At 44.9% G+C, this 17,061-nt stretch overlaps 1 protein-coding gene across 3 annotated transcripts in view; it reads right to left on the reverse strand.

The window, feature by feature from the left end:
* LOC121570250 (KAT8 regulatory NSL complex subunit 1) overlaps nucleotides 1-17,061 on the reverse strand; it is a 106,945-nt gene that overhangs the window by 56,443 nt on the left and 33,441 nt on the right. For all 3 annotated transcript variants that reach the window (XM_045221309.1, XM_045221308.1, XM_045221310.1), the window contains exon 2: nucleotides 13,549-14,920. In XM_045221309.1, coding sequence (XP_045077244.1) covers nucleotides 13,549-14,831 — 1,283 coding nt within the window. In that variant the 5' untranslated portion in view covers nucleotides 14,832-14,920. The remainder of the gene's footprint in view (nucleotides 1-13,548; nucleotides 14,921-17,061) is intronic.

Below are 17,061 nucleotides of genomic sequence, written 5' to 3' on the forward strand. Positions count from 1 at the left end.
TTGGCAAAGAAGAAATGCTCACTATCAGGGATGTAAAAAAAATTTGTGCACAAAATTGGAGAGAAATAAGCTTTTTTTGCGTATGGAACATTTGAGATATTTTATTTCAGCTCATGAAACATGGGACCAACACTTTACATGTTGCATTTATATTTTTGTTCAGTATACTATATCCATTTGAAACGCATTGAATAGCACATTCATAAATGGCGAAAAAAGACAGTCAAAATGTATCATAAGGAATAAGGTTTTGAAGTGTCTGTCCTATATCTAGCAGATTCAAGAAACCTCAGAAAATATTATTTTTTTTGGACACATACACTGAGAATACAACATATTAAGAACACCTGCGCTTTCCTTGATGTAGACTGACCAGGTTAATCCAGGTGAAAACTATGATCCCTTATTGATGTCACTTGTTAAATCCACTTCAAATCAGTGTAGTCGAAGGGGAGGAGACAGGTTAAAGAAGGATTTTTAAGCCTCGAGACAATTGAGACATTGATTGCGTGTGTGTGCCATTCAGTGGGTGAATGGGCAAGACAAAAGATTATGCCTTTGAACGGGGTATGGTAGTAGGTGCCAGGCGCAACGGTTTGTGTCAAGAACTGCAACGCGGCTGGGTTTTTCACACTCAACAGTTTCCTGTGTGTATCAAGAATGGTCCACCACCCAAAGGACATCCAGCCAACTTGACACTGTTGTGGGATGCATTGGAGTCAATATGGGGGGGATGCAACTCAATATTAGCGATGTGTTCCTAATGTTTGGTATACTCAGTGTATTTAACCCCTTATTTTTGTTGGCACAAAACTACCTCCATACTTCCATTTGTTTGTATGGGTTACCTTCAGATGAGTCCTGTGACACTTGTGGGGGTCGTAGAGCAAAACTGAGAACACCATCGTGTTCGTGAGTCTCCCCTTTCCATAGTCATTAGTTTGTAGCTCAAACCAGTCGGACGCTACACACGTTTTCGTGAGAAGACCGATTTTGGGGATGTCTCAGGGTCTGATAAACACTGCTGTAGCTATACCACCTTCTCACAGAAGCTTTCAAAAGAGAGCACCAAATATAGGCCTACTCTGTCTACTGCACAAAAAAAGATGCACGTAAAGAGACACCTCTTGTTGACATGTTTTTCTGTCCCCCTGGAATGTAAATAAGATTGATGTCAATTCATCAGTCTATATAACGATATTATGGAAATGTGGAACATCATGGAAAACGAGACTCCCATTTCCCATTCATTTGAGAATACGGTCTAAACCTAGTAGCCTACCATCCCCTGAAACCACACATGAACATGACTGTCTGTACCCCATCCATCTTTCGGTGGTATTCGTCCTAGGATTTAAGATATGCTGGTTTTCTAAGAGAACCTCCATGATCTTTAGAGATGATGCGCTGAGCCAGAGCGGTTCTCTTGACTCCATTAGCGAAGAGCAAACACAGTGGTGAGAGAGAGAGGGGGTAGGTGAGAGAGAGACAGAGGGTGAAAGAAAGAGATAGTGAGAAAGAGGGTGAGGGAGAGAGAGAACGGCTATGCTTCAAATCTTTGCAGTCACACCACCACAGGCAGAGAAGTGTGTGGTGGTGGTTAACTAATATTTGTATGGCATTTCCTGCTATCACAGAGAGTGAATGACTCTGGAGAGCACTACTGCGGATACGGAGTGTCATAGTGACTGCAAACACACCGAATGGAGGACTTGACCGCCATACCAATTTGAACATTAATCGATTCATGCATTTTTAAAAAGGGGCTACTGCCCAGTAATACTAAAAAGCCAGGTTACCATCTCTACCATCATAATGTGTGCCAAATCCCAAGGGTACATCCCAGGAGTATTCATGAGGCCTACATTATAACAGACTCCCAAAGTGCACACTGGGAAGCATACAATATGTGCCTGTTACAAATGCAACAGAGAACAAAGAGACCCGAGGCCAACCTCCCTGGAAAAAATTACTTAATGCCATTGCCTGCCTATGCATTGCTTGTTCTTTGAGGTTGGGTATCTGTACAGCACTTTGAGACAACTGCAGATGTAAAAAAGGCATTAAACATAAATATGATTGCATTTGAGTAAGAATGAGTCTTAAGACCACTTTATAATTTTACTCTGTAGCTATTGCTTCCCATTGTCATTGTGTTGTGCAGCAATGCTATGGGTGTGCCATATAGCAGCTTCCATTTCAATGAATCATAGGAAACATTAACGAACCAAGAACAAGACATTTCAATACCACTTCAGGCTTGTCTTGTACCTGTAAAAGGACAAGGCCCACCGGCCTATTTAAACGAGACCATTTTTGTGGTGGTTGCCCTAGCGAACTATTCAATCAGTGTGCTTGCGATTGTTTTAGTAGAGCACAATTTAAATTCCCAAACCAGTTAGACCAATACATCTGATAGCAACGGAAGGCACCAGCATTCTGTCCCCTGGCCCTGGGATAGGCCTAAACTTGATCAGATGCATTGGCACAGCCTTGCAGTAACATCAGTTGAACCCTTCAGCTGGGTTGTGTTCATTAGGCACTAAATGGAAGAAACTTGACTGAAAGAAGAAGGGACTACCTGGACTTGTCCAATAATAAACGCTCATGTTCGTTTTCCGTTGCAAAACATTGTTACGTTGTGCCCTAATCAACACAAACCTGATGAGGAAAACACTACCATCCAACCCCCAAGGTGTTCATTATGGGGGAGGAGGGGGTGGGTGAACCATATCTTCTACCATAAGCTCCAGAAAGCCATCCTGAGAAGGCAGGCGTGTTGTCGTTTCAATCCCATCCTATTAATCTAGTGGTGGTGCTGGTGGTGGTGTGTGTCTGCTAATCCAGCAGACTCGTAATCTCCAGACTGATTAAACAGACGTCTAAAGCCCCATGTGCAACCCAACACTGCCTTCTTTTTAAATCAATATTGTTTTGTTGGAAACCTTCTGGTTAGATAAGAACAATGAACAATAAGACAATGATTATCTACACCGAACAAAAATATAAACGCAACATGTTAAGTGTTGGTTCCATGTTCCATGAGCTGAAATTAAAAATCCCAGAACATTTCCATAGGAGAAAAGCTTATTTATCTCCAATTTTGTGCACAAATGTTTTTAGATACCTGTTAGTGAGCATTTCTCCTTTGCCAAGATAATCCATCCACCTGACAGGTGTGGCATATCAAGAAGCTGATTAAACAGCATTTCTGTCTGTAATAAAGCCCTTTGGTCGGGAAAAACTCATTCTGATTAGCTGGGCCTGGTTCCCGAGTGGGTGGACCTGGCTGCCAAGGGGGTGGGCCTATGCCCTCCAAGGCCCATTCATGGCTGCACCCCTGCCCAGTCATGTAAAATCCATAGATTAGGGCCTCATTTATTTATTTCAATTGACTGATTTCCTTATATGACCTGTAACTCAGTAAAATCGTTGAAATTGTTGCGTTTATATTTTTATGCAGAGGACACAAAATGATTACTTATAACAAGGGAAACATTGCAAAAACCATTTTGTAGTGTACCTTTGCTTTGGGGAGAGATAAGGTGGTCATTACAGATGGACCAGTAGTGTGTGAGAGGAGCAGATGAGGGCCATTTGAGACGCCACATTACTGTTGAGCACTGAGCAGCTTGAGTCAGTCCGGGTGGGTTTTTTCCCCATTCACTGCCCAGGGGTGCAGCTGAACAGGACCCAGGATATGGCGACATTTGTTGCGGACTGCGGAGAGGACACGTTGCATGGTAACGTCTAGAAACGGGCTAACAAAAGAGCCTGGCGTCAGGCTGACAGACTGATGAACAGGCACACCAGGTGACCTTATCAACAGAAGGGAAAGAAGAGAAAAGGAAGAAAAGACAGATGGATATACAGTGGGGGAAAAAAGTATTTAGTCAGCCACCAATTGTGCAAGTTCTCCCACTTAAAAATATGAGAGGCCTGTAATTTTCATCATAGGTACACGTCAACTATGACAGACAAATTGAGGAAAAAAATTCCAGAAAATCACATTGTAGAATTTTAATGAATTTATTTTTAAATATGGTGGAAAATAAGTATTGTCACCTACAAACAAGCAAGATTTCTGGCTCTCACAGACCTGTAACTTCTTCTTTAAGAGGATCCTCTGTCCTCCACTCATTACCTGTATTAATGGTACCTGTTTGAACTTGTTATCAGTAAAAAAAGACACCTGTCCACAACCTCAGTCACACTCCAAACTCCACTATGGCCAAGACCAAAGAGCTGTCAAAGGACACCAGAAACAAAATTGTAGACCTGAACCAGGCTGGGAAGACTGAATCTGCAATAGGTAAGCAGCTTGGTTTGAAGAAATCAACTGTGGTAGCAATTATTAGGAAATGGAAGACATACAAGACCACTGATAATCTCCCTCGATCTGGGGCTCCACGCAAGATCTCACCCCGTGGGGTCAAAATGATCACAAGAACAGTGAGCAAAAATCCCAGAACCACACGGGGGGACCTAGTGAATGACCTGCAGAGAGCTGGGACCAAAGTAACAAAGCCTACCATCAGTAACACACTACGCCACCAGGGACTCAAATCCTGCAGTGCCAGACGTGTCCCCCTGCTTAAGCCAGTACATGTCCAGGCCCGTCTGAAGTTTGCTAGAGTGCATTTGGATGATCCAGAAGAGGATTGGGAGAATGTCATATGGTCAGATGAAACCAAAATATAACTTTTTGGTAAAAACTCAACTCGTCGTGTTTGGAGGACAAAGAATGCTGAGTTGCATCCAAAGAACACCATACCTACTGTGAAGCATGGGGGTGGAAACATCATGCTTTGGGGTTGATTTTCTGCAAAGGGACCAGGACGACTGATCCGTGTAAAGGAAAGAATGAATGGGGCCATGTATCGTGAGATTTTCAGTGAAAACCTTCCATCAGCAAGGGCATTGAAGATGAAACATGGCTGGGTCTTTCAGCATGACAATGATCCCAAACACACCGCCCGGGCAACGAAGGAGTGGCTTCGTAAGAAGCATTTCAAGGTCCTGGAGTGGCCTAGCCAGTCTCCAGATCTCAACCCCATAGAAAATCTTTGGAGGGAGTTGAAAGTCTGTGTTGCCCAGCGACAGCCCCAAAACATCACTGCTCTAGAGGAGATCTGCATGGAGGAATGGGCCAAAATACCAGCAACAGTGTACGTTTGACCTGTGTCATTGCCAACAAAGGGTATATAACAAAGTATTGAGACACTTTTGTTATTGACCAAATACTTATTTTCCACCATAATTTGCAAATAAATTCAATAAAAATCCTACAATGTGATTTTCTGGAATTAGTTTTCTCATTTTGTCTGTCATAGTTGACGTGTACCTATGATGAAAATTACAGGCTTCTCTCATCTTTATAATTGGGAGAACTTGCACAATTGGTGGCTGACTAAATACTTTTTTCCCCACTGTAAAGATGAGAACCCGCACGCGAAGAAATCCAAACCAACCCGCTTGCTTCGAGGATCCTGCGAGTTAACTGGCTAAACTGGAAAGTCAACCAACAGGAAGCAAGCATGAAGGAGCAACGACGTAGTGGATCCATTTGTAAATGAGCGACTCAGGTCCTTAAATCACATGGACAAGGACTCTTGGCACGGCCCGGTGAAGCACACAGAATAATTGAAGGACATGGCACAAAAGGCAACGGCTGTTCCATTGTTTGGCTAGAAGGAGCTTAGTTCCTCCCATGCTAACTAGCCTAATGTAGGCCTAGGCTACAGTTTTATGTGCCAAACAGCCATTCAAAAAAGGAAGCTGCGCTAGCATGACAGGAAACCCAAACTGTTGCAATTATGGTAATAAAACAGACAGACTGGGAACCAATCAGGACTAAGCGCTAACACACCAGTAACAGACGGAAGAGGTCGGTAAGTGCTTGAGAGAAGGCTTTACTTATTTAAAACCTTCACACACATCATAAAGTAATCTCTCTCCCAATTTCCTTACCATTGTTTTGGTGCAGAAGAATGTAAAATACTGTTTTGCACTTGGGATGCCGAAAGTATTGGTACAAACTAATCTCACACTCAATTTGCATTAGGTCCGCATTCACATGCCCCACCATCACTCAATATATTTCACACCAAGTTTAACATCAGTGGGAGGAAGGATAAGGACCAAGCTCTCCATATTGCATTTGAAGGGCTTGAAGGAAGGAAGGTATTGCACCGAGACCATGTGAGAATGAGTTGCAGCAGCAGCAGCATTGACACAACAGTACTATACAGGTGCAGCTCAATAAATTAGAATATTGTGGAAAAGTTAAAGAATTTAAATAATTCAATTGACAAAGTGAAACTCATATATCATGGATTAATTACACAAAAAATGAAATATTTCAAGGCTGTATTTGTTTTAATCTTGTTGATTACGGCTTACAGCGCATGAAAACCCCAATTTCAATATCTCCGAAAATTTGAATATTGTGAAAAAGTTCAATATTGTAGACTCAAGGTGTCACACTTTAATCGGCTAACTAACTCAAAACACCTGCAAAGGTTTCCTGAGCCTTTAAATGGTCTCTCAGTCCAGTTCAGTAGGCTTCACAATCATGGGGAAGACTGCTGACTTGACAGTTGTGCAGAAGACAGTCATCAACACCAAGGAGAGAAAGCCTCAAAAGATCATTGCTAAAGAAGCTGGCTGTTCACAGAGTGCTGTATCCAAGCATATTCATGGAAAGTCGAGTGGAAGGAAGAAGTGTGGTAGGAAAAGGTGCACAAGCAACAGGGATTACCAGAGCATTGAGAGGATTGTCAAGCAAAGGCCATTCAAAAATGTGGGGGAGCTTCACAAGGAGTGGACTGAGGCAGGAGTCAGTGCATCAAGAGCCACCACGCACAGACGTATCCAGGAAATGGGCTACAACTGTCGCTTTCCTCGTGTCAAGCCACTCCTGAACCAGAGGCAACGTCAGAAGCGTCTTACCTGGGCTAAGGAGAAAAATAACTGGTCTGTCGCTCAGTGGTCCAAAGTCCTCTTTTCAGATGAAAGAAAATGTTACATTTCATATGGCAATCAAGGTCCCAGAGTCTGGAGGAAGAGTGGAGAGGCACAGAATCCAAGTTGCTTGAAGTCCAGTGTGGAGTTTCCACAGTCAGTGATGATTTGGGGAGCCATGTCATCTTCTGGTGTTGGTCCACTGTGTTTCATCAAGTCCAAAGTCAACTCAGCCGTCTACCAGGAAATGTTAGAGCACTTCATGCTTCCTTCTGCTGACAAGCTTTATGGAGATGCTGATTTCATTTTCCAGCAGGACTTGGCCCCTGCCCACACTGCCAAAGGTACCAATACCTGGTTCAATGACCATGGGATTACTGTGCTTGATTGGCCAGCAAACTCGCCTGATCTGAACCCCATAGAGAATTTATGGGGTATTGTCAAGAAGAAGATGAGACACGAGACCCAACAATGCAGACGAGCTGAAGGCCGCTATCGAAGCAACCTGGGCTTCCATAACACCTCAGCAGTGCCACAGGCTGATCGACTCCATGCCACGCCGCATAGATGCAGTGATTCATGCAAAAGGAGCCCCAACCAAGTACTGACTGCATGTACAAGAACATACTTTTCAGAAGGCCGACATGTCTGTATTAAATTTCATTTTTTCACTGGTTTTATGTCATATTCTGATTTTCTGAGATACTGAATTTGGGGTTTTCATGAGCTGTAAGTCGTAATCATCAAGATTAAAACAAATACAGGCTTGAACTATTTCACTTTTTGTGTAATTAATCCACGATATATGAGTTTCACTTTGTCAATTGAATTATTGAAATTCTTTAAAACTTTTCCACAATATTCTAATTTATTGAGCTGCACCTGTAATACATGAAAGAGGCTTTGTGGAGAATCTCCTTAATATGAAGAGGAGCCTTTGAGATGTGTGCACAGACGAGGAAGAGACCGAGAAAAAACTGCACTACAAAAAATATAAACATCCTGTTATCAAAGGCAGTGGGTTTGCATAATGGAGACTTGGCAAGGCCCAGACTTTGAGACAGACAGCTGCTACTGGGGACCATAGGACGCGCTGGTCTCTGGAAGAGGCCAAAATGGAGCAGACAGTGGAATGCACCAGAATAGGCCTTTATCATCCTGAGTCAGTGCACTGCAGCAATAAGGCTGAAGGAGCAGAACATCAGAGCCCATTTCCACAAAGTGTCTTAGAGTAGGAGTGCTGATCAAGGATCAGTTTTGGCTTGTAGATCATAATGAATAAGATGATATGGACCCCACCATCACTAAATATATTTCACACCAAGTTTAACATCAGTGGGAGGAAAGATAAGGACCAAGCTCTCCATATATCATTTGAAGGGATTGAAGGAAGGAACTGCTACTCAGACGCTTTGTGGATACGGGCCAAGAGCCTACTAGGCCATGTTTATCGGACACTTCCCTGCACAGGTGACCTGTCCTGCATTTCAAACATGCTCCTGTTGCTCCCCAAAAAAACTCCAGGAGCAAGACGGGTTGCCCGAGGGTGTTTTGACGTGGGAAAGGGGTTCACAGGGAGGAGAAAGGTCACCAGAATGCACATAGTTCTCAACGCAACAGTATTTCATAAACATATTAAGCCTATGGATGAGTAGATATGAATCTAAACACAACCCCAGTTAGGTAGAACTGAAAGCAACATAAGTTAATTGATTTTGCAATGAAATAATATAGCAATTTTATTCATGAATGCATAATATTTAGGCCTAGTGGGTTATGGGAGTGAGTGAAACATTTGGCCTACAGGGTGCTACAAGACCTTGCCTGGAAGGTAGCCGAAGGTGAATGATTACAAAAGGAGGATATAAGACCAACCAACAGGGCCTAAAATTAACACCGGCCACCTGCGGGTAGAAAGAAAGAATGTCTAATTCAAATCAAATGTTATTTGTCACATGCGCCGAATACAACCGGTGTAGACCTTACAGTGAACTGCTTACTTACAAGCCCTTAACCAACAATGCAGTTTTAAGAATACCCCCCCCCCCCGCAAAAAAACGCACAAAAAAATACTATTAATTAAAGAGCAACAGTAAAAATAACAATAGCGAGGCTATATACAGGGGGTACCGGTACCGAGTCAATGTGCGGGGGCACCGGTTAGTCTCTTGGACCTAGACTTGGCGCTACGGTACCGCTTGCCGTGCGCTTGCAGAGAGAACAGTCTATGACTAGGGTGGCTGGAGTCAGATTTTTTTGCCTTCCTCTGACACCGCCTGGTATAGAGGTCCTGGATGGCAGGAAGCTTGGCCCCAGTGATGTACTGGGCTGTACGCACTACCCTCTGTAGTGCCTTGCGGTTGGAGGCAGAGCAGTTGCCATACCAGGCAGTGATGCAACCAGTCAGGATGCTCTCGACCAGCCACGTTGGTGGTAACACTCCGGACTCCACAGTGTGAGCGCTTCATAAAAACAGTCAAGTATGGATACAAGTGCGAGTTGTGATTTATAGCTAAATACATTGTGCAGTAGCGGTTTTCTAAGTATTTCTGACGTTTTGTTTCATATCTGGTAATGCACAAAGAAACCTGAATCCTAACGTTATAGCTATCCCACCTTGCGCAGCAACACTGCCTGTCTGGGAGGCTGTGAGCACTGAGTGCTGAAAGCCCGTTTTTAGAAGCAATGGGCACAGGCATAAAAGTTAGTCTAATTTGCTTTAAAGTCTACTACTTTGTCCTCGTGTTTCTTGGCTATTTACATAGTTTTGTTCACAAGCTCGGTTGCTTTTCAATGTTTGAGTTTGCTCCCACAGCTAGCAAAAAGAGACATCATTGGCCTCTACTAGTGACATTGTTGCAGGCACATGTGATGACATCGAGTGGCCCTGTTAGCAAGGTAACCTTAAAGGGGCAGCTAAACATTTGTTAAAATACTCAGGTCACAGAATATTAAATTAAATCGAGCAATATACCACATTACTTCTTACTAGTAATACATTACCTGTTTTAGAAACATTACTAAGCATGCTCATCAGTTTTTTTTTGTGTGTTTCTTTGTGTAATTATGGCAAAACAAATATTTTGGCTAGTTAAAATAATTGGAGTGGCTTTTATTTGTTTAATCTACCTGCCACAGTGGCTGGTATACAAAAAAAAAATGTTTTAGGCCCTGCCAACTGACCATCAAGCCCTCCAGTAGAACCCTCACTTACGCTAATCTTTACATAAGCTTTGTTGCGTCACTATGACACGTACAAAAGGCCACACACAAATAAGAAGACTCGTACACAGAGACCCTACTATTTCTGTGTCAAAGGTAACGATTGGGTTGTAAAATGAGACCAACTCAAAACAAGACGGAACTGCGCTGCTTTTAAGATTTTCACAAGGAAGGCAAACACCTTGGAGTTAACACTCCCGGGGTAACCATCACTGCTTAGCAACAGACAACTCTTTATATAGTGTGTGTGTGCATTGTTGCACGGTATACCGAAACTGCAGAACCTTTTCGATACTAGAACATGAAAAACCGTTCGGTACTAGAATTGTTACCTTCGGTACTTCAGTCAAATGTGTCTCGTGTCGTCGACTGATTGAGAATCAAGTATGTCTATCAGCGCAGCCGATGTCCCCTTATAGAGCGAGAGCTCCGTGCCTACTCCACTTACTCATTGCTAGCTCTAGCCCATCCTGAGGAACCACTGTACTCACTGGTAGTCTGGGCTACATCACCACTTATGCTGCAAAGAAGTTAAACTTGAATAATGCAACACGGTATGTATACATTTTGAGACGTAATTACTGTTCGCAAAGCAATATCCATTACAGGCTAGAACACTTTACAATGCAAGAAGATACCGGTAGAACCCAGCTTTGTAGGCTAGCTTTCCTTGGTAGCTTACAGCTGAAGCTAACATGAATTCACTGCCCTAGTACCTTTAAAATAATATACAAGCCATAAAGCAAAATATTGCTGATTTCAAAGCTGATTGTCACCAAAAATGTTTCATTTTCATCGTCCTATGGGCCCCGCCTCACGTCTCTCAATATCATCTTTGCTCAAGCCTCGAAATGACATCATGGGTCTTAAAGAGAAAGCGCACACTTTCATATCATATTGGATGATAAGTAACCTAGCTATGACAAGCCAGAAGTTAGTATTCTAGCGCAAGTTGGCTTGTTATGGTTGGTTGCTGTCCCTCTGCCTCTCACACACCACAATGCCCCTTCTCCACCTGCTCTCCCTCGCGCTGTATAAGCTCTGGTTAATAAAGTAGCTTACAAATGGACTTTTCTGCTGCTTCCCTAACTCTGATCCGACCATGTCTATATAGAACTGGTGGTCCTCGGTTCGGAACGGGTCTCTATAGTGAAAAATGTATTTATGCATATTTGTCCGGGTGGGAAAGCCCCAGGTCCATTTCGGAACGGGTCCAACTTTTTAGACCTCTACTTGAGAGGCCCAACATAACAATCTCTGTCACAACAGACAATGCCAGGAACATTGTGAATGATGTCACAGAAACTGGACTTGGCCACAAATATGGTATTTAGCCAAATAAACTAAAATTAACTAGAGTAACTGTTGGCATTTCATTTTCCTGCTGTACCTTAACCCCAAAACCACAATATGTAACGGACCGTGGGGGTTTGGTAAACCGCTACACCCCTAGTGTACGTATGTGTGTGTCAGGACAAACACTGTGTGCAGACAGACAGACATACAAGACAGATCACACAAATCAAACTGATCCTCAGAGGGTTGCTCAGAGCTAAATGTTAAAATGACCATATTGTGGCTGCATCACCACCACCATAGCAACTTCAACTGGTCTGGAAATAACAAGCTTTCCTTACACAAGAGACATAACAGATATCCAGACAGACACCACAAGGTGGTAAAATCAACAAGCTGCCAACCTAAACTATGAAAAGCAGGAATGGGTCTGTGTGGTGAGTTGAAGTGTTTGTAAATATGTTATATCTGTTCATCATATCCCCTTCCATAACATTCTATGAGTCATGTACAAGAAAACATTTAATAAAAACAAAGTCCCCCCCGCCCTGTCACGTCTTAAAGGTGCAGGCGCCCCTATTTACTCCCACAGGGACAGTCAGACAGAGTCTGTAAAAAACAGCAGCAGTGTCATCATGCTCTCTCGCCCTTTCTCTCTCTCGCTCACTATAATCTGGCTGGAAGTAAGCCTATTTGGTCTTACGCAATTCGCCATGTGACTGACCAACTGCCTTCATCATGCCTGAATGTAGGTTATCCCTCATGCAGTCTGTCCGTCTTTAGCTTTAGTTCACATTCAAACAAGGCCTCTGTGACTCTGACCCACAGTCAGGCTCACATGGAGTCCCAAATGGCTCCTTATCCGCTATTTTGTGCACTACTTTTGATCCCAGCTCTATGGGTCATGGTACAAAGTAGTGCACTATATAGAGGGATTAGGGTGCCCATGGGCCACTCACTACACACAATAATCAGTGGGCCTTGTAGAGCTGGAGTCAGAAAGAAATGCTGCAGGGCTGACTATAAAAAGATCCAAACAAGGTGCTCACATGTTACTCAACTGAGGATCATAAAGAAAAGGCCAATCCAACTGAATAGGAACATCTAGCATAACCAGCAAGAGCTAGCCACTGCTATTCAAAAGGTAACGTAACATGAAATAACATAGGACCAATACTGAATACTTCAGGGTGGAATGCCCATCTACTCCCACATCATTTCATCTGCCTGTAAAAAGAGATGGAAACACCATCTATGGGTTAAAATCTACTCTTGCGTTGATCACATTAAGTGCCTCATCCAATGGCGTCAACAAGGCAAAATATCAGCAATATCAGACATTGGATATTAACCGCACTGGAATTAATCTAACCTGGGGCCAAGCTAGCTTTTTCTTCTGGATATCTCTGCCTTCACTTCTCTGAAGAAAATTGTGGTTTCTTTCTCTGATAAGTGCATTAGAGCCAGGCTTATCCCTGAAGACATAAGTGTGTTTGAAACAGAGGACTGCACTGCACCACAGCAGTGCAGTCCTGTTATTAAACAGGGTTTTCATTCACTTTCATTACCCATCAGCCATCACTTCATCAGGGTCACCTTCCACACAAATGAGAGCACAAGCCACATCCTCATGAACACAGGAAAAGGAAAATGTAGACTTCACATACACGCGCTTGTATGTGACATGAACAGGCCTGTATAAGGCTACCTTTCAGCAGCAGAGAGTGGTAAACTGGAGATGAACCCTGAAACTGGCATTGTGTTTCTGCTAAAACGAGGCTACAGATCCCCAGTGGCTAACAACTTAACACAACCCAACAAACCAAGCCAGGACGGAGTCCCTCCCTTTCACTCACTCACTCTAGCATCTTTGTATTTTCCACTACTTCAGTCTCCGTCTCTCTCTGCTTTCTCCCCATCGTAAATGCCAATTTAGTCAACATACCTTCATTTCAAAAGGCCCATTCCACTCTTTCTTTATCCATTTCATTTTCTGTTAAGCGGCAAAACCCAATTTTCCTACGAACAACCCCCCTAATTTTTTTTGTCCAGGTACTAGGTACTTACAGAGAGATGTGTCGCTGCTCGATGTCCACCCTGGTGAGCTCGTCCTCCTCCACATCCGTCTCTCCTCCGGAGCTGCTCTCCGTGGCGTCTGAGTCGAAGGCGCTCTCCGTGGACCTCAGGTTGGTGGTTCCGCTGAGGGACAGGCGCTCCAGCTCCGCTGGTACAGAACCGTCCTTCAAGAATCGCCCAAGCCCCTCCCTCTCCTGCGGGGTGAGGGGGGCGTCCTGGCCTCCTCGTCTTCCGCCAGGTCGGAGGGCATCCAGTGGCCCCAGCGTGCTCTCCAGGAGGCCCCCCAGCTGCTGCTGGACATGGTGCTCCACCTGCTTGGCCTGAACCACCTGGAGGCGCTTCCTCAGGCGCCTCAGACGCCCCTCGATCTCGCCCTGCCGGCTCTGGCTCTGTTGAGTCCGCTCCTTAATGTCCATTCCAAGGCTGCCCAGACCCAGGGAGGTCTGTCGGTCCGTTGGGGAAAGGGATGATGTGTCACTGGCCAGCGATGGTGGCCTATCGGAGGGTTTGCTGTCGGGGCAGTCTATGGGGGTGTTGGTGGAGGCTGCGGGGTGTGCTGGCTGTTCAGGGTTTCCGGCAAGGTTATAGGACAGTCCTGTGGGCTGCTGGTGCTCCCCTCCCCCATTGAGAGGAGAGTTTCCTCTAGAGGCAGCCGTGTGGGGTTGGGGCTGGAGCACTGGGGAGTCCAGTCCATGTCCAGCAGGAGGCCAGTTATTACCGCCATTGACCGCTGTCATACTGTCCCGGTCCGGCCCGTTTTTGGCCAACTTCTTGGCCACGCCGTTGACCGGTGGCGGCGGGCTTGACAGGGCAGGGAGACCACCTCCTCTGCTGCTACTCATGATGCTCTTGAGCTGCACCTCTGAGATCTCCAGTGTCTTGTGTTTCCTGGGCAGGAAGCTGGGCAGAAGGCCGTGTTTCTGCAGCAGGACGCCTTGCAGCTTCAGTGACTCCTTGGTAGAGGGAACGGACGTCACGTCCGAGCACAGGTACGACGCCACCAGCGGCTGTAGTTTCCCAAGAGGTGTGGAAGGAGCCTCGTTGCCTCGCGGCGACTCCTCCCTCCCCTTAGCTGTGATGGAACCCCCGTGGGGACCGCGCTCTTCGGAGGCCTTGCGCTTGACGGCGCCGTTGCTGGAGACGAGGATGTGACTGGTGCCTCCGCTGCTCTCCACGCCGCTCGGGGAGAGGTTGGAGGAGGGTGGAGCCAGTTTGAAGCGGATGCGGTGAGCTTCGGCCGGCGCGTCGGTTAGAGCGGGCGCCATCGCAGCCATGCAGCACAGGGAGGGGGCGGGCGAGGGGGCCTCTCCCGGTGCCGAGGCCAGCTCCACACCACCCACCTACCGCCTCGCCAGAGGACAGCCTAGGAGAGAGAGGGAGGCAGAGAGAGGGAGAAAGAGGGGTAGAGAGAGTGTGTGTCAGACAGAGCTTTACATTCAAAACACAGCACAACATCCATGTGCCATTTAAACCGTTCATCCTTGATAAATCATAATTCACTGTCATCCAAACCAGTCTTCGACTACACCAAGAGCATTCTATGTGACGCTTCAAATTTGCCTATAGTAGTCATAATGATCTGGTCCTAATCCCACATTACTACTCTGCAAGAAAACCGGTTGCTGACAGACAGTGAAGCTTTGAATACATCAGACATCAATGACATGTTTCTGGAGCACAGAGGAGCAGGTGTGTAGATGAAACCATAGCTGGAGGGACAGAGAGTGAAGGGGGGGGGGGGTTCATTTACCAGCCGTACTACATTGAGAGGAGCTATGCAGCTTAATTTATGTCTGCGTGGGACACAGGAGCAACAGCTGATCTCACCAAATGTAGGTCAGAGCCCTACCTGGAGCGAAGGCCTACCGAAACACATCTGGACAAGGGGGATTTCAGCAGCCGAGCGGTAGGCTAACGGGGTAAAAAAGGAAGGAGCCGTGTGAAGAGAAAAGGGAAAAGTACCCGACCAGGGGTAATTTCGGTATTTTCAAAGTATTCTCCTAGAGCTCAGAGGGGCTTTTAAGACCCCATAGCCAAGCTAAGCTCACCATTTCAATGTGGAATTTGGTTAGATGTTGGCAGGCTGCCTGGCTAATGTAATTCAAGAACAAGGGAGGGTACAGACTGAGGAGAAGGGAGGTAGATCATAATGGTGGAAGGAAAAATATGCAGAAGAAATGTTCAGTCATGAAAAAAATACAGGCCAGGGTGACACGACACTACATGAAATCACTATTCATTTTCTGAGAAGTCAACTAAGAGAGAGAGCAGATTTGTATGTATTTCTGAAAGGGTGCCGTGCTGTAACACTGCAGAGCCCCGAAGGGTGTGGTGATGGATGACAGGTGTTGGGTAACATTGTGCAGCAGCATAATAGGCTAGGCTACATGCTCCATCATTTCCTATTAAATTAGGCCTAAGCTTAAAATCACAAAAAAAGGCAGTGTTGTGTTCAGCTTTATTACATTTGTCTACAAAGAATGCAATAATGTAAAGAAATGCAATAATGTAAAGAATCACGTAGGCTTGTTTTATGCAATCATGTAGCCTATGTCTTTATTAGAGTGCAAAAACAAATGTCCCCATATTTCATCTTCAAGCTAAATGCAAAGCATTTACTGGGATATTTGACCCAGTAAAATCAGGCATTCAAACTATTCCGATTTCCTAGATGTAAAATTCATTTTTCAATTTGACTCAACAAAAAGATGTTACAATAGTGAATGTTCCTCAACGGGGGAGGGTGTTTTCTTAACTGTCACAAGTAAATGAGCAAATATTGACCTATCGCTGTGTCCCTGAATGACACTAAATTCAATATTACTGAACAGCTGCACTATTTTAAGCAACAGCGCTAGCAAGCAAAAAGACAAGAAGCTCCTAAAAAGAAACTGAAAATGCAAATAGTAACACCTTCAAAATAAGGGCAGCTGCTAAGAACTGACGAGGGGAGGCGGGACATATGTATTATTTGTCCTAATCTTGTTGTGATCATGTTTTACTCAAAAGGCCTTGCGTGTGAAGGCCATGGATGGGCTGGGACGTGGAGCTGCTGCATTAGGGGGGAGGGGAGAGGTGTGAGGAAACAAGTTGTCCCCAGTCTGGCCAACCACATCTTATTGACAGGAAAACACTGACAGTCAAGGCAACCAATCGAAGCTGACTGACAGTCAGGGCAACCAATCGGATGGATCTGCATGATTGGTAGGTGGGGAATGTTGAACAGCAATGCAGATAGGGGCCTATCTACTCACAAAATGTTGAGGGAAAATGTAAAGGAGAGAAAGGGTAGAATAGAGGGACGGGGAGGGCTAAGGCATTTGAGTTTATCTCAAGCCATTTCTGGAAGCACTTTATAGAAATGCTCTTTGGTGAGTTGTTTTCGTAAGGCTGCTCCCCCACGTTGCTGGTTGAGTGGGGAGATGGGAGATGGCTTAAGTAGTGAATAGATTCTAGAACATTGTGGAGGGGTATGTTTATCTGACATGCATGAGAGGTCAAGTT

The sequence above is a fragment of the Coregonus clupeaformis genome, chromosome 7, assembly GCF_020615455.1.
Source record: "Coregonus clupeaformis isolate EN_2021a chromosome 7, ASM2061545v1, whole genome shotgun sequence".
Lineage (NCBI taxonomy): Eukaryota > Metazoa > Chordata > Actinopteri > Salmoniformes > Salmonidae > Coregonus > Coregonus clupeaformis.